Consider the following 25,088-nt stretch of genomic DNA (forward strand, 5'->3'; position numbering starts at 1 on the left):
TCTTGTTAATGTCCTTGCTGGTGGGAAGGCAACACAACTGCTGTGAAAGCTTCTCCCTGTGAGCAGAGCTCTTCCAAAGCAAACTCTGTTTCAGTGTCCTGTGGAATTGGCCACGATTCTATCCTAGTCTTCAAAGACAACATTTTTATCACTTGAAACATATTTCCTGTTTTCTTAAGGCACATCTCAGCTTCAAATGCAGAGATGTGCTTGCTTGTACTGTGCAGCCTTGAGTCCATTTTTATAATGCTATTGCAGTCCCAAAGTGATACAGAGAGAGCCAGTCTTTGTTTTCAGGGTCAAAGGAAAGTGAAGATGTAGATTCTTTAGCAGTGCACATTTCCTTTTAGGCTGAAAATCATGTGATGAATCTCTTCTCCAGTGACCTCACAGAAGATGAGTGGCAGCTTGCACAACAGAGGCTGAGTAATTAAAGATGATGAGTTTGTATGTTCTCTGGTATCTGCCTTGTGACACACTTGAGTTTATGGGGCAGTACAACTCAGCAGAATGAGTTGGTCTGGAGTTGGTTTTCTTCTAGGGGAGATCTTATTCTGGGAAAGATGTGACAAGCTCATGAGGAATTTTACTTTGTTATATGAGATGCTTATACTGAAGACACATCTTGATTTCAAACCCTTTTAAAAGATGCTGTGTTTCTAGTCTATTCTGTGGTTAAATGAAGTGTTAGGAGGGACACTGCACACAGTTTAGCTGTTACAGCATCAACAGGTCAGAGACTGACCTTGTTCCCTGTGCGACCACTAAAGCTGTACATTTGATATAGGTGAAACTCCATCCATCTTTAAGGCCTTGTAAGTCAAAAAGGGTATTTTATTAACAAATACTATGCCTGGGTAGTTTTAATAACTGAGGCTTCAAATGCAAGATCTGGCAGGAAATATATGGCCAAAGCAGTGGTTGTTTTATTTTTAGCTTAGCTTACAAAGGAAACAGTGCAACCCCTTAAGTCTCACACATCCTCTTTGGCCATGTTGGGTGGCTTCAAGAAAACTTGACAAAAGTCTTGAGAATTGGAGCTGGATAAGAGACACAAATTCTTAACTTTTTGCAGGGAAAGGTTCATTAAACTCAGCAGCTCTGTCTGATCTAGCAGGTCAGCAGGAGCTGGTTCTTCACACAGGAGTAAAGGGAGGAGAGGACTTAGAATACAATTGTGGAGTGACATGGTGAGAGAGTAGAGTCACTGAGATGATGTGGAGGGGATACAGTTCTGCTGTTCATGGAACAACTTGATTTTTTAATTTTCTTTCCATTTTTAAATTTATTGGGTGTGAATCCATTTAAGACCAGCAAAGCGCAGGAACTAAGTGGGTCAAGGGTATCTGAAATTTCTCTCAGTTTGTTTTCCACACTGCTGTTGTTCAGTAAGTGTAACAGCACGATGAGTTTAAGTGCTGAGATAATTTTTTTTTTTTGTCTGGAAGGTAGAGATGCTTAGCAACTGGGAATTCTATTTTTGGAAAAATATATCTTTGCATGCAGCCAAAATTCGTGGTGTTAAGCAGTTTCCTTGTTTGTTGTTACATTAGAGGGCTGCTAAGTAACGGGCAGTTGTTGTTGTTCTTTAGACTATATCTTGTGTAGTACTTTTTATAGAGAAAAAACAGTTTTCCTGCCTGATTGCTGGGAATGGGAATTAACGTTAACAACTGAGCACAGCTGCATGAGGGTAAAGCTTCTTGTTTTGCTTAGCTCTTCTCCAGTATTGGAGTATTGGGTCGTTTCTGAAGCAGGTCTACCCAAACCACTTACAAGCTCAGAGTTGCTCAAAACAGTTGCTCAGAAGAGCACCCTGCGAATGGTGAGCATCACAGAAGCGCTTGTGTCAATGAAAATAGAGCTGCATTTTGCGTGCAGGGGCTGTGCCCACACCAGGAGATCAAGACAAGGAGGCCACATTAGGCACTGTGACAGTGCATGAATCTGTCTCCCTGCCACACAGCAGCACAACTTCAGCACCCCTTCAGCAAATCTGTTAGCTCGGGCTTCCCTGGAATCTTACTAGGGAATCAGTTCAGTAACTTCTTTTTCTAGAAGTGGGAATGTTGTCTTAGAAACAAGCTGTAATCCCGGCTGTGTGTCCGTGTGTGAGGTGGTGCTGTAGCTATAATTGCCAAAGGATATGCACAAGGCGAGCTTTGTTGCAATCTTTTCACCCTGAGTAGTATTTTAGGGGGTTGGAAACTGCTGCTTTAGTCTTGCTTTTCCTCCACGTGCAAGACTCTGTTTTAAGTAACTTTATATCTTCTGTGTTGTTCTCACTGGAGAAGGGAAACACCAGCTGGTGCTGGCCCTAAACCCCGACTGGTCCGAAATGTCTGATCTGTGGGAGTTGTTCCTCTTGATGTAATAGAGGCATCTCAGATGGGTATAGTTCTTTTTGCCAAAGAAAAGTGGTATTTGAGGCTTTACCCATAGTAGTGATGATAACAGTCAGGTGACACTGATGGCACATAAGACCAGACTGTTTGCTTAAGGGGTGAAACATTGAGGAATACAGTCATACCAATACCCAACACTTTTCCTGGGGGATGAAGGGAGTGGGAATATCCAGAATAATCTTCTGACTTACCATTCAGGCTGTCTTAGAGCTGATCACAGTATTTCACTGATAGCCGTGCCTTGACTGCCTTGTCTGTTGGCCACGTGGAGACCTCCAGACAAACTAACCTTAGTCTGGTGTAAGATAAAGCTCTGATAAAAGATCAGCACACTTGGATATGGCCTTCTAAGGGTTGCTCTGATTGCTGCTTCAAGGCTGAATGTGTTTAGGGACCTTGGGAAGATTTGCAGCGTTGCTGATGGAAAATAAAGCTTTCAAATGTTATCAGCTGTTGACTGCCTGACAGTTCTGGGATCCTAAAACACTTGGTCGTAGCTTAGGAAGTTCCTGCAGCTTTGATTTGAGCTTAGTGGGACCTTATTAGAAGTCAGAAATACTGTTGAAAAGTTGGTGTCTGAGCTACTGTATGTTGTGCTTTCTGTGTTTTCAGACATGCGGCTAAAATTGCAAATGTTAAATGTTTGCCTTCCTTCCTCAGGCCGTGTTGATGTCGACCACGTGATAACAAGGAAAATGCAGCTCATAGCAGAAGCTGAGGTAAATATAATCCTTGCTTGTGGGGTGGAGCAGCATGACTGACCCCCGGTGTCTTTTGTAGGGTCACTAACCCAGGAGCACAAATATCCCTGTTCAGTCCTAGTTTGAGTGCAGTGACTTTTCCACAGCCCTCTTTCTCTCTCCCACTTGGCACAAGAGGGGGAATGTTTATCAGATGTGGTTCTGTCTTCCTTGACCCCATCAGGTTGAAGTCCAGAGATAAGAACGAACTTTGAGACCTGTAAATAAAATGGAACTTCCCTTGCCACCAACTTCTGGCAGTGTGATTATTAGCCAGCCTGCCTGCGTATTTAGAATGCTCTGTGCCCTGCTAGGTAACACAGAGCCTGTATCCCACAGCTCCTGTTGCCCTGGCTGTGGAGACGGCCTTGCTGAGCCTTGGAAGCTCTCACTCTTTTTGTCAGGGAACAATATCCTTAAAGAAAATAGCACTGGGTGTTTCTGACGTCATCTGCATCCGTGTGAGCTGCCATTGTCTTAGATTATATTAAGGTGATTTATGCCCAAATTAAATGAAGTTGGCCAACAATGAGCTGCACCCTCCTTGTTAAGCATTGTTTTGTGGCACCCGTGTTCCTCAGGGCGAATCGTCCTGCACTCTTGCATCATTTTATTGCAGAGAATTCCGTGGTAAAGATGAAGTAATCTCATTGTTCCAGCTTTTTGTGAATAGTAGGGAGTGGATACTTACAGAGAAAAACACCTTGCACCTTTGAGATGTTCTCCTGTTTAAAAGTCTTTTTTTTTTCCTACCTCTATAGGTGGTAATTTATAACAGGTGTAACTGAAGAGTATTTAAATGTCGTCTGCAGAGGGTGCTTTTTGTGCTGAAACTCCTAAAATCCAACCCATCAGAGGGATAATCAGCTTGGAATTTTATTTTGTACGTCGTGCTCTCCTGTTTATCCTTACTGAGGACATGGGAGATCAAGCCTTACAACTTTTCTCTGCAGACAAAACAGCCACTGTTAATCACTGTGCTGGCAATGGATGTCTGCAGGAGAAAACTTGCACTGTTAAGCACACGAAGCTTTGAAAGTTCCAGGGAGCAAGGGGACAACTTGGTCTTGGATTTCTTTCTTCAGGAGTGTTCCTTATTTATTTATTCTTTTTTTCTTTTTTTTTTTCCCCTGGTCACAAGTTTGGAGCCACACTAGTCTGCAGACAGAGCGATCTCTTATTTGCAAAGAGAATCCTAAAAAAACCAGCAGGTCAGAGGTGCTTTAAATAAAATATTTAATTGCTGAAGTTTGTCCCAAAACACGGGGAGTTCAGCTTGTAGATTTTATTTAAGGTGCCTCAAAGCTACAGTAATAGATAGAAGGTTGAGGAAAAAAACCCACCTACTGCAAAATACCTGAGAATTGCTCGAGTGCCAGGCCCTTTTGTTGTGTGACAAACTCTGGACAAAGGCTTGGATTGCAGTTCATCTGTCCTGGGATGGGTGTCTGAGGTCTAGGCAGGTGCTTGGCCTGTGAAGAGCCCGGACACTGACAACTCCACAGATAGAAATAGGATTTGTAGGAGCTGGAACTCTGCCTAAGGAGGCCTTCAGGCACCTTCAGTCCAGTCTGGAAGTCCTTTGCTCATCCTAAAAAATGGTGTGCTCTGTCTTTGGGTCAGGGCTGGCTGTTTTGTCACCTCTCAGTGACCAAAATCACTGAATCTGTCAGAATGAGTAAAATGCTGGGGAACTGTTGCAACTCTAAACCACAGGGTTACTTCCCTCAACTTTCTCTGACTTCTCATCAACTACTGGCCAGCTTCTGCTTTTTTATGGCACAGCATTCTTTTTGTGCTTGTTGGTTTGTAATTACAGTTACTTTTGGGTCTCTACTCTGGCTGTATTTTATTTAATCTATTGAGAACTCATGCCCTGCTCTCCCAATCCAAACACCTGCACGTGTTGGTATCAGCCCTGAGGAGGCAATCCCAGCAGAGTGCCAGCTAAGGGGAAGAGGTTCTTCAGGGGAATACCACGTTAAACTCTCATTGAGAAGAGATTAGGCTGAAAAAAAAAGTGGAGGCACTGTAAAGAAGAAAAAAAAAAAGACACTGTTTTGTTGGGAATGAATAGTGCTTTGTTTGGCACAGAAATTTGAGCCCTCCAAGAAGAGCAGGAATTTCTCTTTGGCATTTTTGGTGGGGGTATGTGCGTGCGTGCTGTAAAACTAGAGAGCACAAGTGGCTTCTGTTAACAGGTTGTATTCCCAAGTACTCAATATTTGGGGTTTTTCCTCCTGTTTGTAAAGGAACAAATCCATATCTCTTGCAGAGACAACCCTCTGCCTCCCAGAAAAGCAATATCTAAGAGCAGCCACACTCTAAGAGCTTCTGTTTCGTTGAGCACTGGTGAAGCTTATTTATTCTATACTGGAAGCTGCCAAATAGGGGAAACATGTTTTTTGAAGTTAAATATAAATCTGCTCCTTCTCCTACTGCACCTTTTGTTTCAAGAGATCTCTCTGGATCTGACTACCATGGAAGAGGAGGAATGGGGAGAGTTCAGATCCACCTTCACTTCAGGGTCTCCTGGTTTGGGGTGGGCTTACTTCAGATTGTCCTGCTTTCTGCCAGAGAGTTAAACTTGCTTTCTTGGCTGTTGTTGCATTAGACAGGAGGATTTTGTAAGAATACATCAACTGTTTGTGTATCTTATAGAATTATGGAATGGTTTGGGTTGGAAGGGACCTTAAAGACCATCTTGTTCAGTCCCCCTGCCCTGGGCAAGGACACCTCTCACTATCCCAGGTTGCTCCCAGGTTGCTCCAAGCCCCATCCAGCCTGGCCTTGAACACTTCCAGGGATGGGGCAGCCACAATCATTCTGTGCCAGTGTCTCAACACCCTCCCAGGGAAGAACTTCTTCCTGCTGTCTAACCTAAATTTCCCTTCTTTCAATTTGTACCCATTTCCTGCTGTCCTGTCACTGCAGTTCCTGAGGAAGATTCCCTCTCTGGCTTCCCTGTAGCTGCTTCAGATCCTGGAAGATTTGCCCTGAAGTCTCCCTAGAGCTTCTCTTCTCCAGAAACTTTACTTTTCAACCTTATGAGAAAGTAGATGGGAGTGGGGAGTTCTGAAGGTGGTCAGAGAAACACAAGTGTTTCTTTAGGCAGCTGAACAGTGAGAAAACGAGATGAAATAATACATAATTATCATGTAGGAAGACTTGGCCCTTGAATCTGGAGGCAAAGTGGAAAAATCCCAGGCAAAGGATGGTCAGATAAATGTGGCTATTGGACACTTGCATAAAGGAAACCCCACACAATATGCAAATTATGTTTGAAATAAGTCATAACTCTTAAACCACTTTGCAAATCTCAGGGTCCTCTCTGCATGTAATAAGAGAATTTGGACCACAACAAAGCAATCCAGAGCTCAGTGCAGCACTTTGTGTAGAAATAAGTAACTCAGAACATTTTATCCTTAATTTTCTCCTAAATGCATCAAGTTTTAAAAAAACTGCTTGGGGTTTGGGAGGTCAGGTCTTTAAAAGTTCATATTATGAGACTGGATAGCAGATTGGACTATACTGCAGACAGGAAAATACAGGAATTAATTACACATACTAGATTCAGGCGGGACAAAAGGGATATGAAAACATCTTGGCATTTTTCAATCTGCCTTTTGAAGAGGAATTATAGCCCTTGTCTGTATAACCTGTTACTTGGAGGGTTAAATAATGTTTTTCTTTCTAGAAATGAAACTCCTTATCAGGTGAAGAGAGCAGGCTTTGACCAGAGTGGCCTGTGCTTTATCCACAGCTGATTAGCTCCTTTAATTTTTTTTTTTTTTTTTGCACTGTATCAGTGCATTTTGCCAAAAAGTTGGTAAAGGAGATGCTTATCTGTGGTTTTTCATGCACCTGGAGAAGCCAAAGTCTCTGGTGAACCAGCTACTTCAGAAGTTGCCTTTGTCTGTTAAAATGAGAGATGAAGAATATGAATAGGCTATAAATGGTGCAGCTGTGACATAACTGGCTTTTAATAGAGAAGACAACCTGTATAAAGCTGTGAGAAGAAAAGGGAGTGCAGGGGATGGAACTGGGATATTTCATCCCACGAATTCTTGAACTTGTTGGTTCCCAGTTTTGGACACTAAGGATGTACACGTGGTTAAAACTGAGGAATGTTTTCTGGGACTCAGGTTTTAAGTTGACACTTTAAAATAGGAGAAACACCTGCCCCTGCAGACATGTGTATGAAGATCAATATGTTTGCTTTGTTTCTCTGTGGTGCATCTGATAGAGAAACAGAAATGTTATTCCAAGTCCTGAGGTGTGTGAACAGACCAGGATGAGCCCCTGATCTGTTGGCAGGAACGTTTTCTTGATGCCTTGCTCTGTCCTGCTCCGGAGTAAGTGGGAATATAAATATTGTAGGAAAATGTATCCAGCAAGTTAAACAATTTCGTGCTGTGTTTTCACTCTGGCAGCAACTGAAGCCAGCTTTCATGAAGGAGGTGGACAGTCACTTCACGGAGTTTGTGAACAGCTTGGTGGCAAAATCGGCGCTCCTGGATTCCTCATCTCCAGCCTCCCTCTTCCCAGCTTCCTGCTCAGAGAAGGAATTGCACAAAGCCAAGTAAGCCAGTTTTAACTGCTCCTATAACAAGGTTATGTGTTCTGGAAGCTTTATTTCCCTTTTTATCTCAAATGTTCTTCTTTTTTTCTTTTTTTTCTTTTTTTTTTTTTTTTTTTTTTTTTTTTTTGCAGGAACTCGAGGGCCCCTCCAGAACACGGGAAGGTCTTTACTGCCAGGAGGTCCCTCTTGGAGTGAGTAACCTAACTTCACATTTTCCATCAAATTGACTGAAAATACCTTTGATAGCAAATTAAAGAGCCTTTGCTTTGGGGTACTTTCCCCACCACCACCCACAGCCTTCCGTTCAATCCCGTGTGGATTAATCTGCTCAAGCCTCTCTGTTTCTTCCTAAAACATCTGTACTGCAGCTTGCAGGCTTCCCCAAATGTAACCCTTAATTACAGCCCTCTCAGTCCCACTGGGATAATGGCTAATTATCCTTTGTCTGAGGATAAACTGAGGGCTGGCACCCAATTTGTACGTTAATTTTCGTCTCTCCCTCAGCGAGCTGTTTGAAGTGAGTCACATCAGGACAATCTACCACATGTTCATCGCTCTCCTCATCGTCTTCATCCTCAGTACGCTTCTAGTAGACTTCATTGATGAAGGAAGGTAGGAATGCTTTGGAAAACACAGGGACAAGGGTTGGGAAATGCTTCCAGAGGTACAGGAAGCTGCAGAATGGTGCAGAAAGAAGGGGGAATCAATCCTTCCTTGATTTCAACTTGACATAGAATGTATGCTGGAATTCCCGTTGAGGGGATAGGATCATTTCAAACTGGATAGCTGGATATTAGGAAAATACCACAAATTGATGTCCTACATGAGAATTGTGGCCAGCACAGGTTGGCCTGACGTGCTTAGTTCATCACAAGGCTGGCAAAAGAGAACATGGACTACTTTAGCTGAACATCTCTAATGAGAAGGTGGCTTTCAGCTGCTTGTGTTGCTTGAAGAAGGACTCTGTTTAGAAAAACTTTTAATACTTCAGCAGTCCTTCCTCTGTTGAAAAATGACAGCTCTGGAACGCTGTACTTGTGCTCAAGTAAAAATAGAACTTTGTTTTTCCTGGGGAAAAATCTCAAGGATGCTGGCACAGCCTCTGCTAAGACAGTGCTTCGCAGGTAGCCGGTTGTGAAAAAAATTGTGAAAGACTGCTTTCCTCACACTTGCTTGTTGCTTAAATAATGTTTTGGCAAGCTCTATCTCATGTAAACAAGGAGGATTGCATGTTTATCTCGCTGATTATCTGCTCTTTGGTGTACAAAACCAGAGCTGTATCTTGGTTATAATCACCGTCCCCCTTGTCTGGGTATAAGAACAGACTCGTGTGCCATTGAATGTTAAGCTGATCCTAACTTATTAGTGTATGGACACTGGGGAGAATTGTTATTTACCTCTAAAATCAACCAGTATTTACCTCTAAAAGCCCTGATTACTTAAAAAAAAAAATTAAAAACTAATTGCTGTGGCTTTGATCTGATCATTTGGATTCAGTTTGCTGTTGATCTTCCACATGAGAACAAATACTTTTTGTTGGTGTATTCTGTGCTATCATCTCCTCTGATCTTAGTTTAGAAGAGCTGCTTACTGCAGGAGTCAGCTCTGGTCACTGTGATAGCCAGTCAAGTTGAACATCTTTTTGTTTTTGTCCTTACGTATCAAGCTTGATTAAAGGACTCAAGTACCTGGTGCACAACTGTTGGACATATTTGGACTGACCATCTAATGACCCTGAGCCTTTTGGGTGACTTCTAAACTGAATCCATATGGAATGCCCACAGATCTCACGAAGCAGGATTAAACTAGATTTGAGTGGTGCATGTTAATATACCCTATGCCTGTAGAGGTGGGGAAAAAGCCTCTTTAGGTGTTTAAACTCCTGGGAAGAACTGATTCTCAGTGGCCACGTCCTGGGAGTGTTCCCCAAAAGCTCTTTTGGACCCTGGTTCAGCACTGGATCCTTTAGTCACGTGCTTGTTCTTAGCAGGGATGAGCTTGAGCATATTCTTAAAGCACATGCTGATCTTAAAGTTGTGCTTAATTAAGCCCTGGGGGGTTAATTAATGGGGTTAAAGTGACCATGGCTTGCTATTGCCATGGTCACTTCCATCCCAGCTGTCAAACAATTATGGTCTGGAAGCTTTGTGTTTGTAGCCACTTGGTGGACTGAGAGTATTTCTAATTAAACAATGGACACTGAATATTGTCTCTCTCCTTGTGCCTTCTAGGCTGGTCCTTGGGTTTGATCTCCTGGTCTTTGTTTTTGGGAAGTTCCCCGTTGTCTTCTGCACTTGGCTGTGCATGTTCAGTGCCACAGTCGTCATTCCATACAACCTTTTCGTGTGGTGGGCCCAGGGCTACTGCAGTTCCTCCCGTCGTGCCATCCGCTCGTTCTTCTACGGGATGTTGTTCACGCTCTTCCAAATAGCTGGACTTGGCTTTGGGCCAACCTATGTTGCTGTAGCCTATGCCCTGCCTCCAGCTTCCCGTTTCATTGTCATACTGGAGCAGGTAAGGCCCTCCCCTGCATCTTTGGATATGCTGAACTTCATTTTCACAATGGAAAGGGTCCTTTTCCCTAAAGGAATTGTCCTGGACACCACTTGTGGGTTTTTACTCTCTATTTAACATTTCACTGTGGTGTTTTTTTTTTTTTTTTTTCATACTTCAGGGCTGAAATTCCATTTATTTCTAGTTGTCTTGAGGATGCTAAATGCTTAAAACAAATTTTAAGAACATGTTGTGCCATAGTTCACAAGGAAGCTGTAACATTCCTCTTTAAAAAAAAAAACAAAACCCCAAAAAAGCAAGAACGCAGTTGTCAAGTGGTTCCTGTTTCCATTTCTGTTCCCAAGAAACAAGTGTCTTTGTTCTGCAGTCAGAACTTTTTTGAAAATGGAACTTTTTGGTTTTTTGGCAGGGGGGAGCAGGGGAAGAGTACAAAAGTGGTCTGGTTAAAACAAGGATGGTCAGAGATGAGTGTAGCTTTTAGTATTAACCTTGGACGGGCCCTCCTTTTGGCTCTTCAGTGTTAAAGCAAAATAAAAAAAAACCTCTGCTCTGCAGCTGTGCACAATTTACATGTGGCACCACCTTATCCCCAGGTAGTGGTAATTGCTGTACAACACATCTTCAAGGATTTATTTTCAAGACATTGAAACATCCTGGCCTACTGAAATGGGATGGGGGGGTTCCCTTCAATTTAAAGTTAATATTAGCTGGTTAGTGACTTGCTGGTGTTATTCAGGGTCCTTGTGTATGTGGTGATCCTGTGAGTGTAAATGAGATGTTTTGACTCTCCTGAGCTGTGATTGTTATTTCAAGTTTCACTTTGCAGAGTTTTAAATCCGTATCAGTTAAAACAGGCTTGTGGGTGGAGGAAGTAACTCTACTCCTTCTAGAAGGAGTTAATTGGAGAAAAAGGCATTGAAGGTGTTGCTGTAAAATGTTTGATCCAGTCTCTATTGGAAAGTGAGAGTATTAATTAAGCTGCTGATCTCTTGGCCTTGCAGGTCCGTCTCGTTATGAAGGCTTATTCCTTCATCCGGGAGAATGTGCCCAGAGTCCTGTCCTCTGTGAAGGACAAGTCCAGTGAGTACCTTGCCCTACCTCATTTTACAGCAGGGCACAGCCAGCTCTAATTTCCCCTCCGTTACTTTGAGCTGCCCTCATGAGCTGGAGAGGTGGGATTTGAATAGGTGACGTGGGGTGGGGAGGTCAAAGGGCTCTGCATCGTAATTTCAGCCTGAACCTTTTCATTTGGTGTTAGGCAATGAGCTTGACTGTTGTTCAGATCTAAGTCATCTCTGGATCTGAAGTCTTTGTTCTGTAGACTCCCTATTCCTGCTTTTAGGAGCAAAAAGTGTTTGGAGGCTGCCAGCCCACCTCCAGCTCAGTGTTCCAGTTGAAATGGCAGCAGTTGTAGAATAGAAGCTCTTTAAGCAAGACATGCTAGAGCTGAACTGAACCTGTGTGTTGATACAGGCCTTGCAGCTTCATCTTCCCTAGGAAGAAAGGCCATGTGATGCCAAGGTGTTAACAGCTGGTTAGTCGGTTACCCTCACTTGTTAACTGGGCTTCACGGTGGGGAGGCTCCATCTCAAAGGTCTCCTTTGTTTTATTCTCTGCAAGTCCCATCCCTGCAGTTCCAGACTGTGGTTTCTGAGGTGATAGGGGTTCTGTGTTGGGAAATGGTACTGGGCAAACTGAACTGTCAATAGGCAAAAAGATTGCAGAGTGTTCTTTTTGATTTTTATTCCCCCCTCTGCCCAGGCACAGTACCTGTTCCCAGAATCTCTCAGTACCTGTACTTCCTCTTTGCTCCCACCCTCATCTACAGAGACAACTATCCCAGGTAATGTGAGCAACAACAGAACATGACAGTAGTCTGAAAACTGAAGCCAACATTAAGCATCCCTGGGTGTGATCAATTAATGAGTGAGAGCTTTCACAAAGATGTGGTAAAGCCAGTAACCTGGCAAGGGCAGGGCTTGCTCCTGGAAACTCACTCTAATGCTCATAGTATTTCGACTTTACAGTTCTGCTTTTATTTCCTTGGGAAACGCACTTGAAATGAAGCAAATAAAGATCTTGCTACAGATTATCTAGTGATGGACAGTTCCTGCAACAGGCCTGTGTGGTTTATGTGGTGCTAATAAGCAGCCCTGACTCCAGTTTGAGGGGAGAGGCTGAAGCCTTTAGAAGTGGGAACTCCTAAACTTTTCTGTACCCTGCTGGTTGCTCTTTGGCAGTGTGAAGTCAGCAGTCCTTTACGTGACTGTTGGGCAGATCCCCCCCTGCCACATAACTGCACAGCACTGCCCTCCAGATACCTTTCCATTTATGGAATTGCTGGAATTGAAAGCGAGGAACCAGCAGTTTGGGCAGATATCCCCTTAGATGTCAGATTAAGACTTGTGGAATTCAAAACCCGCTTTTTTTTCAGACAGTAGGTCAGTAAAATCAGTAGTTGAAAGGGAGGAGTTTGCTGCTTTGAGCTCCTATTTAGCTGTGGTATCATGTGTTCTTTTTCCCAGGAATCCCACGATAAGATGGGGCTACGTAGCCACCAAGTTTGCACAGGTGAGTAGTGCAGCTTTCTGCAGAGTGCACTCTTGGAGATCATCTGAGCTGTGTGGTTCAACAGCTCTCCCTTTGGCATTAAATCACTCTTTACTTGCTGTGGGCTGACCAGAAAAGAATACCTTCTGGTGACTAAAAAAGAACCTGTGGTCTTGGTGCACTAATGGTTGTGTCAAAGAAAGAAAAGAACTTAAAAGTCTTTAGTTAAACAAGCCTTTAGACTCCATTCCAGATAAAAAAAGCTCTGTGTGTGTGTGTAGAGCAATACCCATGCACTGGCCTTCTTTCTTTACCCTGATTGTAGTGCACCGGCACAGCTGCCTCCCTGCAGATACTCAGAGCAATTTTGAAATAATGAGGCCTGGAGTCCAAATCTCCAGTGCTTATTTGAGCTTGAGATTGACTGGTTCTTTGCATTTGTGGCCATGAGCTTCAAAAGCTTCTTGTGGATGTGTTTCCAAGCAATGGATTGGTGTGACTGAAACCTTTCCTGTCACAAAATGTGTTCATGGTTTAAAAAGCAAAAGAAAGTAGGAAAAAAAAAAAAAGGCAGCACAGACAGACCTTTGGCTGCTTTGCCCTTGGACTAAAGAGGGTGACAGAGCACACACCTGTCTTCCAGCAGAGCAGTTAAACCCTGACTTGCATGTTGACCTCAGCATCCAGAATGTGGGTTCGTGAGCCAGAGAAAGCCTGAGGTGGTTTACCCTGTAAACACGTCCTTTAGGATGAAAGAAAAGTAAGATTTAATATTAGATTTAAGTACAGTAAGTATTTTTCAGTTATTTTTGCCCTTTTCTTGGGCCTAGATCACAGGCTGCTTCCCTCACTCTGGCATTGGCACATATCTTTTGTGTCATAGCTCGTGAGTTGATAGGACTGGGATGAACTGACAGCTGCTGGAGTAGAAAAGACAAGTTGATTTTGCTGCTGGCTGTCAGTGAGCTACTGGGATTGCTGTGGCTTACTTTGTGCCTGGATCCTTAGGGAGTTTTTTTGGCAGCAACATAATATAAATTATTTTGGCTCGTGTTGGCAGCTGCTGTTCTCTCCTGGAGCTGGCGAGTGGCGATGTGTTAATTGTGTATTTCTCTTCTGAAGTTAGACTTTTGGGTACTTTTGTTCCAGGTGCTTGGTTCACTTTTCTATGCCTACTACATCTTTGTGAGACTCTGCATTCCTCAGTTTCGCAACAGTAGCCAAGAAACCTTCAATCTTCGAGGGCTGGTCCTGTGCATCTTCAACTCCATTCTGCCAGGTAAGGCCTGGATCCACTAGTGACTGTTACCTTTGTGAGAGGGAGAAGTGTTTCATATGAGCTGTATTCATGGCAGGCAGAGATCAGCAAAGGAGGTCTCGTGGACAGATTTCAGGCAGATTACAGTGTTAAACTTCAGAATCAAATCAGCAGCACAAAATAAATGCTGGGGTTTGAATTAAAATGACTCCAAAGTGAAGCTGTGGGCTCTGAGGCAGCCCTGCTGTTGCTCCCTGGGTTAAACATGGCCTGGTGTGGTGAGAAACTGGAACACTTTCATGCTACCTTCACAAACCTGTAAATCTCATGTGTGCCAGAGCCTGTAAGAACAGCCTCGACTGTGCTACGTGCTCTTGCTTGTAGCTGAGAGCAAACACTACAGAACCAGTCTGCATCTCCCTTGTCTCCAGGTGTACTGATCCTTTTCCTGGTGTTCTTTGCGTTCCTGCACTGTTGGCTCAACGCGTTTGCCGAGATGCTGCGCTTTGCAGACAGGATGTTCTACAAGGTAAGAACCAGCAGTTAGAGCTTATAAAGCTTCTAAAAGTCACTGTCCTGATGGAAAGGAAAGAGGAGGAAACTGAAGATTGTTTTAGCAAAGAAAGCATCCATGGGATTTTGCTTTTGTGCTGTTAAAGCTCAAGTTTGTTGCTGTGCTGTAGAAGGGATTTGATTTCTGCTTGGCAGTCCGAGTTGCTTTAAGGTGATACACCCTGTGCACAAACAGAACCAGCCACCAGACTTACCCAGCAGATCCACTAGCACTGTTTTTGTTCTTTTATCACCTGCAGTTTGTGATAAAACCTAACTTTATTATACCAAGTAGAGTGTTGAAAGTGCGATGGAAAGTGTTTTTTCGTAGCCAGATTGATATGTTAGCTTGGTATTATTCTGTTCAGTATTTTTCAATTTGATGATATCCTAGAAAAGCCCTGTAGAATGGTTTATACTTAATTAGATTTATAGTCTTTCAACTGTGCTTTCAGGACTGGTGGAATTCCACATCCTATGCAAACTACTACCGAACCTGGAACGTGGTAGTACACGACTGGCTCTATTACTATGCCTACAGGGACTTCCTTTGGGTGAGTAACAAGCAGATGTGTTCTTTTGTTAATTAAACATTTAACTGCTGGGCAAAACTACCTTTGTCAAACTGCAGCATCCCTGTCTGTTTAGAAGCACAAAAATGTCTCACCTCAGCTGTTGTGGGTATTCACGGTGCTTTTTAGACAGATGCATTGCTCATATCCAAGTCCTTAATGTGTGCAAACTGTGGGTCTGAGATGTAGGAATGCAGGGACTGACTCAGAGCTAGAACTCACATTGCACTGTTTTGATGAGCTGTGGTAGATATTTCATGAGTGGGCTCAACCTGAGAACCTGTGCAGGAGACCAGAAATATGCCTGAAGAAAAACACCTAAACCCAAGGTGCTCTGTAAAGCACTGAGCGTGTCATGTGTGCCTCTTGGCTGGAGGAGGCCCTTCTCAGCTCAGGAAAAAAAAAAATAAATGTTGCAACAAACAGACATAACCCACATCAGAGTAGCTCCTAATACTTGGTATCCTCCCCTCTTGCAGTTTTTTGGGAAGAAGTTCAGAGCAGCAGCTATGCTGTCTGTCTTCACTGTGTCAGCTGTTGTGCACGAGTACGTCCTGAGCATCTGCTTTGGCTTCTTCTATCCGGTTCTCTTCTGCCTGTTTACCTGCTTTGGAGGTAAGTGGCCAAGGAACAGAGTATGGGAGTGAGCTGTGGGGTCTTTTTTTAAAGCATGTTTTGCCCTTCTGATAGTGATCCAGTCGCTCTTTAGGCACTACCACACTGTTTCTTGTCCCAGGATTTCAACTGTGAGTCCAAGTTTTGTGACTCTGGCTCAGTAGATATTTATCTGTATGCACACAGAGGATTCTGAAGTTTGGGACTTAGAAGAACAAGATATTGGTGAAGAGGAAGAGATATATGATATACTGCTGGTCCTGTAGGACTGCACATAATTTAATAGCACTGCTTCCTCTTTGCCAAGCTGCAGCTGAGTTGCTGTAGGTCTTCCTCTTCAAAGTCCTAGCGTAAGACAGGTATTACTCTGCTACTACACTGAGGAAGAGCCTCCTTAGAAGTTAGAGCTCTTGCATTTCATTTTGGGTTTTGAGTTGGAGGGCTCCAATAATCTCTAGGCCACCTCTGCCGTGTCTTGTCACCAGGGTAGCAGAGATACTGATCCCCCAGAGGCTCAAGGTGGGCCACTTTTTTTGGCAAACAATAGTAGCTGCTCTATGACTAAGCATAATCAGATTTTCTTGCACTACACTGACCTCGTGGAGTGGCCTTGTTGCTCCAGAGGTGAAGTGAGAAGACGAAGGGAGGGGAAGGTGCAGTGAAATCGGTTGATCTTTGGTTTTGAGTTTGCCTCTGGACGATGCTTCTGGTTTCGCCTCTTTCCAGTGGTCTTCAACTTCACCCTCAACGACCGTCGGAAAGGGCCCATCTGGAATGTGATCATGTGGACTTCCCTCTTCCTAGGCCAAGGGGTCATCATCTGCCTCTACAGCCAGGAGTGGTACGCACGCCAGTACTGCCCCACGGAAAACGTGAGTGACCCCCCTTCCCTGGGGGATAACCAGGGGCTGGCCCTGCCTTGCTGTGGGCAATGGCAGAAGTTACAAGGCACGAGGCTTTTTGGCAGTAGGAGCTATTCAGTCTGCAGGCTCCCTCACAGAAGTGCTTTCAGCAGTGCTCTTTCTGCGCTGGTTGTATTTCACTGCTTGAAACTGAGGGTGGTTTTCCCACAGTTCTGTGGATACAAACCACTATGCTAAACCTCATTTAGGCTGTGGGGATGGAGGTCAGGAAAAACTTTCATGGGAGGCCCACAGAATCTGTGCCTGTTGTGCCTCTGCCAGGCTGGAGTGGGTGGCAGTGAGAAACGGTTGCCTGTAAATGGTCCGTTTGGGGTTTTGTTGGGGTGTTTTCTCCGACTTATAACTCCTTTTCTTGGGTACCAGACTCTGTTCTACATAAAACATCCTGCTGTACTAGCTCATTTTCAGTTTTAACCAAAGGGATCCTCAGGCAACCGCTATTTTAAGTTTGATTCACCTCAGTTAAGAGTTTGCCATTGTAAATTACTTGGCTTCCTGGTACAACGTGCTGCTGGACACAGCGTTTATCCGATGCACGAGGACTTGTGGCTGTAGCTGCACTTCCAGGCACTGCTTAGCAAGGGTTAGAACAGGGCTGCAGGGTGTAGAAATGTGGTCTGATCTTTCCTGCTAGGCGAGTTTGACTTCAGGGGCTCACAGCACAGCTGGTGCTGTGGGCCCGTGACTAACTCCCTGCCTCTCCGTGTTTTGCAGCCCACGTTCCTGGACTATTTAAAGCCACGCTCGTGGTCGTGTCACACGAAGATGTGAAGGTGGTGTCCTCTGGCTGTGTCGTCACAGAAAAACAGAGCTGTCCTCCAAGTATTTGGACCAATGATCTAACTCACTACAGACTTTTTCTAAGGGAAGTTGTGCCTCCTGATTATTGGGGAGAAACTGTAATTTTTTTTTAAACACGTTGCTGGAGCAAACCAGTTGACCTGGATTTGCAACAGACTTCATAGGCAGCATCTATTGCGTGCTGTCCCACTTTGAGCCATTTCCATGCCAGTAAAACATCGAGCTGCAGGTGGAGTCTACTGGAATCCTACTCATCCAGGGGTCCCCCCAAGTTGCTGCTTTTCTGGAACAAGAGGCAAGCTGGTCAGATTTGCTGGTAGCTCATTGTTGGCATCCGTCCACCTTCCTTAGCCATCCCTCTGCAGGTTTTTTTTTTTTTCTCCCTTTTGGTAACGGGATGTCTACAAACCTTCTGTTCTCCGTGTTCCTGCCTGGCACTGTGACACAGGCAAGTGGAAGAGCAACAGGGTGTTTGCCTTCTTGCTCTGAAGATAGCCAAAGTATTCCTGGCTGGCTTTCAACTGTGTTCCATGTGCGCTGGCTGCCAACAGATATAAAATGGGCAGAGGGGATTGTCGGTGTGCTTGTGGCTGCTTTGCAGAGTCAGGTTTGGAAGCAGGGCATGGTGTGTGCAGTCTTTACATGACTTTTTACTCTGAAAACTTGTGTTTTATCTTCATTCATTTAGTTCCCAACTGTCTTACAGCATTTTTGTTCTCTGAAGGCCCTTGTGACTCAAGGAATCGGTTTTCTTCTTGCTCTTCCTTTCTCCTGCTCTAGGTAATCAATTCTTTTAACATGATTAACTTGTAAAAGAGATTTTACTTCAATTTGGCAGGTGCTTTAAGGTATACACGGTTGTTGAGGGTATCTTTACTAAGAAAGACTTGAAATACTACAAGCCAACTGTAAGAAAATAGGATCAACATTACAGATACATGGCACAATCTTGTTTGGCCACGTGCAGCTCAGCACCTTGGTGCCACTTGCCCACCTGCGTTGCAGCAGCTTCTAATGCTGCTGGGGAATGAGGGTCAACTGGTGGAGGTGCCTTGACTTCGGTGAAGTCAGAAGGAATTTCTTGGGAGCAACTAAACTCTTCCAGGTGTTCAGTTTTCAGTAAGGAGTCCTGCTCTTGAGAAAGGGTGTTGTGTCTGGGCAAATTTGCCAAATACAGTGTTTGTGTGTGTGGCTCTCCTCTGAAAATATCTCCTGCTAGAAATTGCTTGTTGAAACGATTGAGGTAATTTCAGAGGAAGAGTTTCACATATAATACTCAAATTTGGCAGTATTAGCTTATAAAATCATGAGAATTAAATGCATTACTTTATCCTGGTTCAGTTTGAGCAATCCTAAATCTTTCACCATACCTTTTGTGGGAGGAAAGAGGTTCTGGAACAACTAAGCTTCCTTATTGAAAAAAACCAGACAAACCCCCATGCTTTGGCCAAACAGCTTTGTCACCTCCTCGGCATAGGATGAAACTCTGTCCAGTTCTTTTTCATTTGGTGCTCAAAACACTTACAGATGTAACTGCACTCAAAGGGGGTGTGATGGATTAGGGACTTGGCTTGTTGTCTTCTTGCCTGTGTCAGGTCTTGGTGTTGTCTCAGTGTTCTCAAAAGGAGACCAAACCCTGGTGGTGGCTCACTTTGTGCCCAGTTTTGGTGTTTCCCTCACGGCTGGCGGTGCTGAATGCCCAAAAGGAACATCAGCATTTACTGTGTCAGCATCCTCACTGTTTGAAGCCTCAGGGCTTGAGCATCTGGCAAGGAAAAGGCAGCCAGAAAGGGGTGCTCAGCTGTTGGAACTAGTCTTAGTTTTTGAGAAGTTGAGGTTTTTAGCCTTGTAGATCAAGGTATCTGGCAATCATGCTGTCAGGGCATTAACAATTTGGATTACTTTCAATTCTGTGGGTTTTTATAATTGCTTCTGAATGTGGGCTTATTTTCATTTTTCTTAAAAGTGCTGGAGGGGAAATACTAAGTCTTTTGCACATGGCTCATTTAATTAGAGTTGATGATACCACGTTGGAGTTTTCTTAGGCTGTGAGTGCCAGACCTAGCAGTGCAGTGTTCTGGTCAGCAAGGAGGATGTGAAGGTTCCCACCTGCCCTTTACAAGTACTTCATATAATATCTACTGTTTCCTGTGGTTCTTTCCAACACAAGGACTGTGCAGCTTGCTTCCATGGTAACTCACTTACAAGGTGGGAAGTCTCCAGCTTTGGAATGGCAGCCAGTACAGCTGCAGCTCCTTGCTCGGTAACCTCACGAAAATCAGTATTAATACAGCACGTGCATCCTGGTTTTCATGCAGAAAACAGTTTCTTCTTGGGAAGACCGAACCTCTGTGGAGCCCTCACGCCTAGCAGGTCCTTTCTGTCAGGGTGTTTGGCTTCCAGCCTCCAGGGGTGAGGCAGTCCTGCCTCTGAGCTGTGTGCTCTGCCGTGGCAGCCGTCCAAGTATACAGCGTGTGCTGGGGCAAATCCTGATAGATTTCTTCAGGATGGAATGGCATGGATTGCTTGAACCTGCTAAGGGAAACTGAACTGTTGGAGCTTCCACTGCCAGAGGCAGATGGGCTGGAAGGATGGTGGATTCGAGGAGTCCACGTGCTCTGTGACATCAGGATGATGAGCTGGCTCCCTGTGGAACCTCTGAGCCAGCCTTGGCTCATCCCTTCTCCTGGTGCCTCCAGCCATGGTGCCCCTTCCCTGGTGGTGGCAGAGGACAGCCCAGCCTTGGCCCTGGCCCCAGCCATTCCATGATACAACCTGTACCGTGTTCTGTCACGCACAAGAGCTGTTTATAATCTACTGTATTACAGCAGTTAAAATATATTTTGCTATTAGGGGAGGAAAAAAAAATGCCTTGGCCTGTTTTTTTTTCTCTGAGGGTCCTGGTTTGGGGGGAGGAGTTAGAGGAGGGCACAGGGGATGGGGGCAGAGTAAGATATGTGGGGTTGCTCTCCTGGGAAGGTGGCTGTTGTGGGGAGAAGGAGAGGGAGGGAAGCCTGAAGCTGCTCATGCCCAGAGCTCCAGGGAATCCCTGGCACAGCCACCTCCTGGATGGGGCTGCAAGTGTCCTCTCGCTTTCCAAGGACAGGGGAGGGGATAGGGATGGAGCCAGTCATGCCGTGGCAGACCCAAGCCTGGAGGTTCCAGGCAGGATCATAGGATGGCAGTGGGAGGAGACCTCCTTGGATGGGTGCAGGGGGAAGAACTTTTACACAAGCCCTTCTTCAGGTTCTGGAAAGCAGCAGGAAACATCCAAGGCAAATACCAGGTGAGGAGGGCACTTGGGGGTTCCTAAGCTGCCTGTCAGCCATCATGTCCCTGCAAGGGGAAAGGACATCCCTGGAGTGTGGGAGAGGAACACAGAGGAGGAGTCAAAGCTCCTGGAACAGACCTGAGTTTCTAACCTCTCCCAGTTCAATGCACATTAAATTGGAGCAGCTGCCAAATGTACATCATGTTGGTGACTTCTGCCTTTATTTTGGGCCTGAAGCAGGTTTGTGTGCCAAGAACTTAATGTGATTGTTTTTCCAGCTGTGTACCACATGCTCTTAAGTCTTGTCTGTCCTTAAACTGTAACAGCTACAGAACAAGGCCATCAATCTTCCTGTTCTTTCTGATGGGAATATCAAGGACTGCCAGAGAGCCGTCAGAGGGAAAACAAAGTCTCTGTGACAAGTTTTTAGCAAATTTTTGTGTTTCCAAGAAGCCTTTTACTCAGCAAGACAAGAAACTACCTGCCAAGGTTACTCCTAGATTACACCCACACCCACAGAGTTGTATCTGAAGAAATGTAATTAACCTAATTAGAACCCACAGTACAAGGATAGAGCTGATAAGGAAGGTCAACAAGTCTTAATACTATTTATAAAGAATTTTCACATTCTTGCAAGGCTGGTGGGGGAGAAAGGCTTCAGAAGAGAATTCATGGGGATTATGAGACTAATGGGAATACCATTTTTTTTTTTTTTCATTAATAAGATACCTCCAAGGATAAAAAGTGGTAAGATTATTAATTGGTGACAAATATCATAAAATCTCTGCCCCAGTCTAGGTGTATGAAAGGAACAGTTGTGCTTAATGCAGTTAGTAGGTGGAAAGCAAGCACCTCTTTGGAGGATGTAGCAAAGCATTGGAGGCTTCTTTGAAAGGATGCACCAAGTGTCGGGTGTAAGGAGGGGTTTCCCAATAAATAATAGCAGAAAAAAAATCTCAAAAAAACCACGAAAAAACACCTTGACCCTGTGGGGTAAGTACAAATGTGGGTTTAATTCTGTTACTAGATCATTCATTACTGCAAAGTTTCCTTGGCTAAGCATTCAAATACCTGCCCACAACTGGAATGCCTGTTCCTGGACCAAAAGCCCATGGAAGGAAGCTGAGAGGGGCCTCGTTGGCACACTCAGTTGGTGAGGACTGGAGGGCTGGAGAGTTCTACATCCAACTCTCCATCCTTCCAGCTTCTCTCTAACACAGGGTGCTTCCCAGCATTACCTTTTCCATTGTTTGGGCAACTGCTGGTGTTGTAGGGTATTCCCAACTCTGCAGAAAGCTGACTGTGGCAAGCCACGAGAAGGGAAATGGCTTTATAGAGACCAGCTGAAGTTATTGGTGTCTCTGCACCTGACAGCTTGGCACAGTCATGTGGGTTGTGCTTTGTCTCCCACAGCTAGAAGGTGACTTGTTCTAGGCTTCACTGAAGATCTAACAACCACTAAACATGGGATTAGCTGCCTGTGCTCTGGGGTAAGGAAGCAGAGATCTTGTCCCGGTTTTGCTCAACCCCATACTTGTATCATTGGTTTCACTTTCTCTTTCACCAGCAGAGTAACTGCTGTTGGAATGGTTGTCCCTGCTGCTCTCCAGAGATCCCCAAGCTGAAGGGATACCTCAAGGGTGCTTGACCTTCAGGCCTGTTTCTTCCTCCCTGCAGTGTAATTTTGTTCCAGAGGAGGTTTCCAAAGCCTGACCTGTTTTCTCTACAGCCCAGAGAACTTACAAACCACCAGAGCCCCACGGGACTTCAGGGTATGTTTCCATCTCCTGCCTTTTTCTGTCCACAGCTGCCTCTTCTCTAGGGGTGTCTGTTTGTTCCGTGGGCAAAAGAAAATTTTGCTGACCACATAAGATAAATTTATCCTACGTTGCATCACTTTCCTGACCACACCATTTGATGCAGGTCTGTTGGCACAGGGCTGTTGTGTCCCCAGTGGTTTCTTTAGCCCCCAGAAATAACGACAGGGAGCTTGTTCACATGGTTATCCTGCTCTCCCCCACTCCTGGCCATGTTTCTTGCTAAGTGGTGAGAGCCACGTGTGTGCCTTGTGTGCAGGGCTGCCTGCAGAGGTCGGCTTTGGCATTATCCTCATCATTGGAGCAAGTTCAGACACCTGACAGACCCCCCTGCCAGTTTGTTGAGTGCTGGAAGGTAGGCAAAGAAGGGATAAGGAGCCCAGGAAAGAGAGAACTGGCACCACAGAGATCTCTCCTGTGGTCTCATGGCAGGTGGCTTTGCTGCCTGGCGTGACTGGATGAATGGACCAGCTGGACTGTGGGAGTGTGGGCAGAGAGATTTTAAGGGAAAGATGTTTTGGGATTAATAAGAGAGTTGCTAAATGAGTGCTTCTTAGAAACATCCTTCCAAAGGATGCCAGGCTGGCAGGGATGCTCTGTGATCCCCGATTAAGAAAAGAAGCTTCTCCTGGTTTTAATGGACTTAGCAGGGAGTAGCTTTACACTTCTTTGTATATAAGGTTGCTTAACGGCACTAGGAATGGAGGAATGTTTTGTTCTGGATCAGATGTCAGATATTTAGGCAACAGGGTATTGGCAGAAGATGTTAAAAATGGTCTTTGGCCAGCAACAAGCAATGTGAGATTAATCTGCCTAAAAAACATGATCTCATCTGTCTTTTTTGTCCCAGGGGAGGGAGCCCTGGCTGTAAGCCAGGCCTCAGGCTGAGCAGGACAGATCAGTGCAGGGTTTAGGCCAGAGTAAGGGAACAGTGGGGTGGTGGAAGAACAAGCTCCTCCCCTCCATTTCAGAGGCATCTCTTACTGTGTGACACTATGACTGGCCAAGAAGCTGGTTGGCAGAAGCTCTTTTTCTGAGGGTCACTGGGATCATAGTGGGAGTTGTGGTACAGTCCCACCTGCTCCTGAGTGCCATCATTCCAGTGGTTCTCTGGGTGTTTCACTAGCTGGGAGAAAGGAGGTCCTCAGACACATCCTAAAACTCATCAGCTCCCCTGGCACAGTTCAGGGCTGGCTGTTTCCATCTGCTTTCAGATGGAGATTGTTTCTGTTGTGCTCTGAATCATGTAGAAGGAAAGGTAAGAGCAGTGTGAAAAGCTGCTCTGTGAGCTCCCCTCTCCTGGCTGCCAAACCTGTGTCCTTTTTAGGAGGGAACCAGGAGTAGCTGCACATCTTCCACGTTTTTACAAGGGTGTGGAGTGACAGGACAAGGAGAAATGGCTTCAAACAGAAAGAGAGCAGGTTTAGGTTTGATATTAGGAAGAAATTCTCTCCTATGAGGGTGGTGAGGCTCTGGCATGAGTTGCCCAGAGAAGCTGTGGCAAATGCATGGATGGGGATCTGAGCAACCTGGTCTAGTGGAAGATGTCCCTGCCCATGGCAGGGGGTTGGAACAAGATAATCTTTAAGGTCCCTTCCAACCCAAACTGTGATTCTGTGAAGATTAAAAAACTGAACAAAATCAATGCATTAAGCCTAGGGTAAGGAGATAATTTCTTAGGCAGGATTCAGACTTGGCCAGCTGTCCAACAGATTCTTTGAAGTAAAGTACTTCTTCTGTAACATGTTTGTCAACCAACCAATGTGCCATCATTTCCTATTTCCCCATAATTTTCCCTCTTTACTCCATGTACCCTTTTCTCTACCTAAACTTTTTTTGCCAGCTTCCCCTTACTTTTTTGTGTCTTTCCTCTCTCTCTCCATTTCTTCTCCATATAATCAAAACATATCCAAGCTGGGGTAATTTTGGCCCTTTAGGGGTGAAGCTGCAGGGTCTCTTGGTAGCATACAATCAAACCAGAGTCAAGCACTCAGTTCCACCACCCTTAGGGAGGGTGATCCACCCTAGTCCTGTCTCAAAGGGTTTGGAAGTGCTGTGCAAGGGAATTGGAGGCAATTCCCAGATCTCTGATACACACATACCCTAAAAAGGCTGGGGAAAAGGGAGAATTCCTCTGAGTTGGATCAAACAATCACAACAGTCGCTTTTCCCACCCTCTTGCCCAATGCCTGCAGGACATGGGAGACCTGGCTGATGTGCAGGAAGAAACTCGACAGTTCAGGGACAGGTTGGGTCATGTTGGAGCAGAATCAGTGACGGCTCCAGCCAGGAAAAACTGCAAACTGTTTGCAGCAACCTCAACAAGCTGTTTCAATACGTTCACAGCAGTGACAGGTGAGTGCCCTCGAGGGACCAGGGGGAGCAGCCACTCCCTCAGCCTCCTGTACCGGCAAAAGCCTGCACTGACTCTCAGGTGCAGTGAGATTTGGTACAATCTGCAGTTTGCACGTCCCTCGCAGCTCTGCTC

General features: G+C 45.0%; 1 protein-coding gene across 2 annotated transcripts in view; it reads left to right on the forward strand.

Annotated features, from left to right (window-relative positions):
• Positions 1 to 18,578, forward strand: part of SOAT1 (sterol O-acyltransferase 1) — a 27,113-nt gene extending 8,535 nt beyond the window's left edge. For both annotated transcript variants that reach the window (XM_027894165.1, XM_027894164.1), the window contains exons 3-16: positions 3,066 to 3,124; positions 7,579 to 7,727; positions 7,859 to 7,918; positions 8,232 to 8,339; positions 9,959 to 10,241; positions 11,243 to 11,321; positions 12,003 to 12,084; positions 12,767 to 12,812; positions 13,941 to 14,070; positions 14,481 to 14,578; positions 15,057 to 15,155; positions 15,653 to 15,788; positions 16,515 to 16,660; positions 17,426 to 18,578. In XM_027894165.1, the coding sequence (XP_027749966.1) occupies positions 3,066 to 3,124; positions 7,579 to 7,727; positions 7,859 to 7,918; positions 8,232 to 8,339; positions 9,959 to 10,241; positions 11,243 to 11,321; positions 12,003 to 12,084; positions 12,767 to 12,812; positions 13,941 to 14,070; positions 14,481 to 14,578; positions 15,057 to 15,155; positions 15,653 to 15,788; positions 16,515 to 16,660; positions 17,426 to 17,482 (1,532 nt within the window). In that variant the 3' untranslated portion in view covers positions 17,483 to 18,578. The remainder of the gene's footprint in view (positions 1 to 3,065; positions 3,125 to 7,578; positions 7,728 to 7,858; positions 7,919 to 8,231; positions 8,340 to 9,958; positions 10,242 to 11,242; positions 11,322 to 12,002; positions 12,085 to 12,766; positions 12,813 to 13,940; positions 14,071 to 14,480; positions 14,579 to 15,056; positions 15,156 to 15,652; positions 15,789 to 16,514; positions 16,661 to 17,425) is intronic.
• The last annotated feature ends 6,510 nt before the right edge of the window (positions 18,579 to 25,088 follow it).

Source organism: Empidonax traillii, unplaced genomic scaffold (assembly GCF_003031625.1).
Source record: "Empidonax traillii isolate 1590-97213 ecotype Southwest subspecies unplaced genomic scaffold, ASM303162v1 scaffold419:size1009643, whole genome shotgun sequence".
Lineage (NCBI taxonomy): Eukaryota > Metazoa > Chordata > Aves > Passeriformes > Tyrannidae > Empidonax > Empidonax traillii.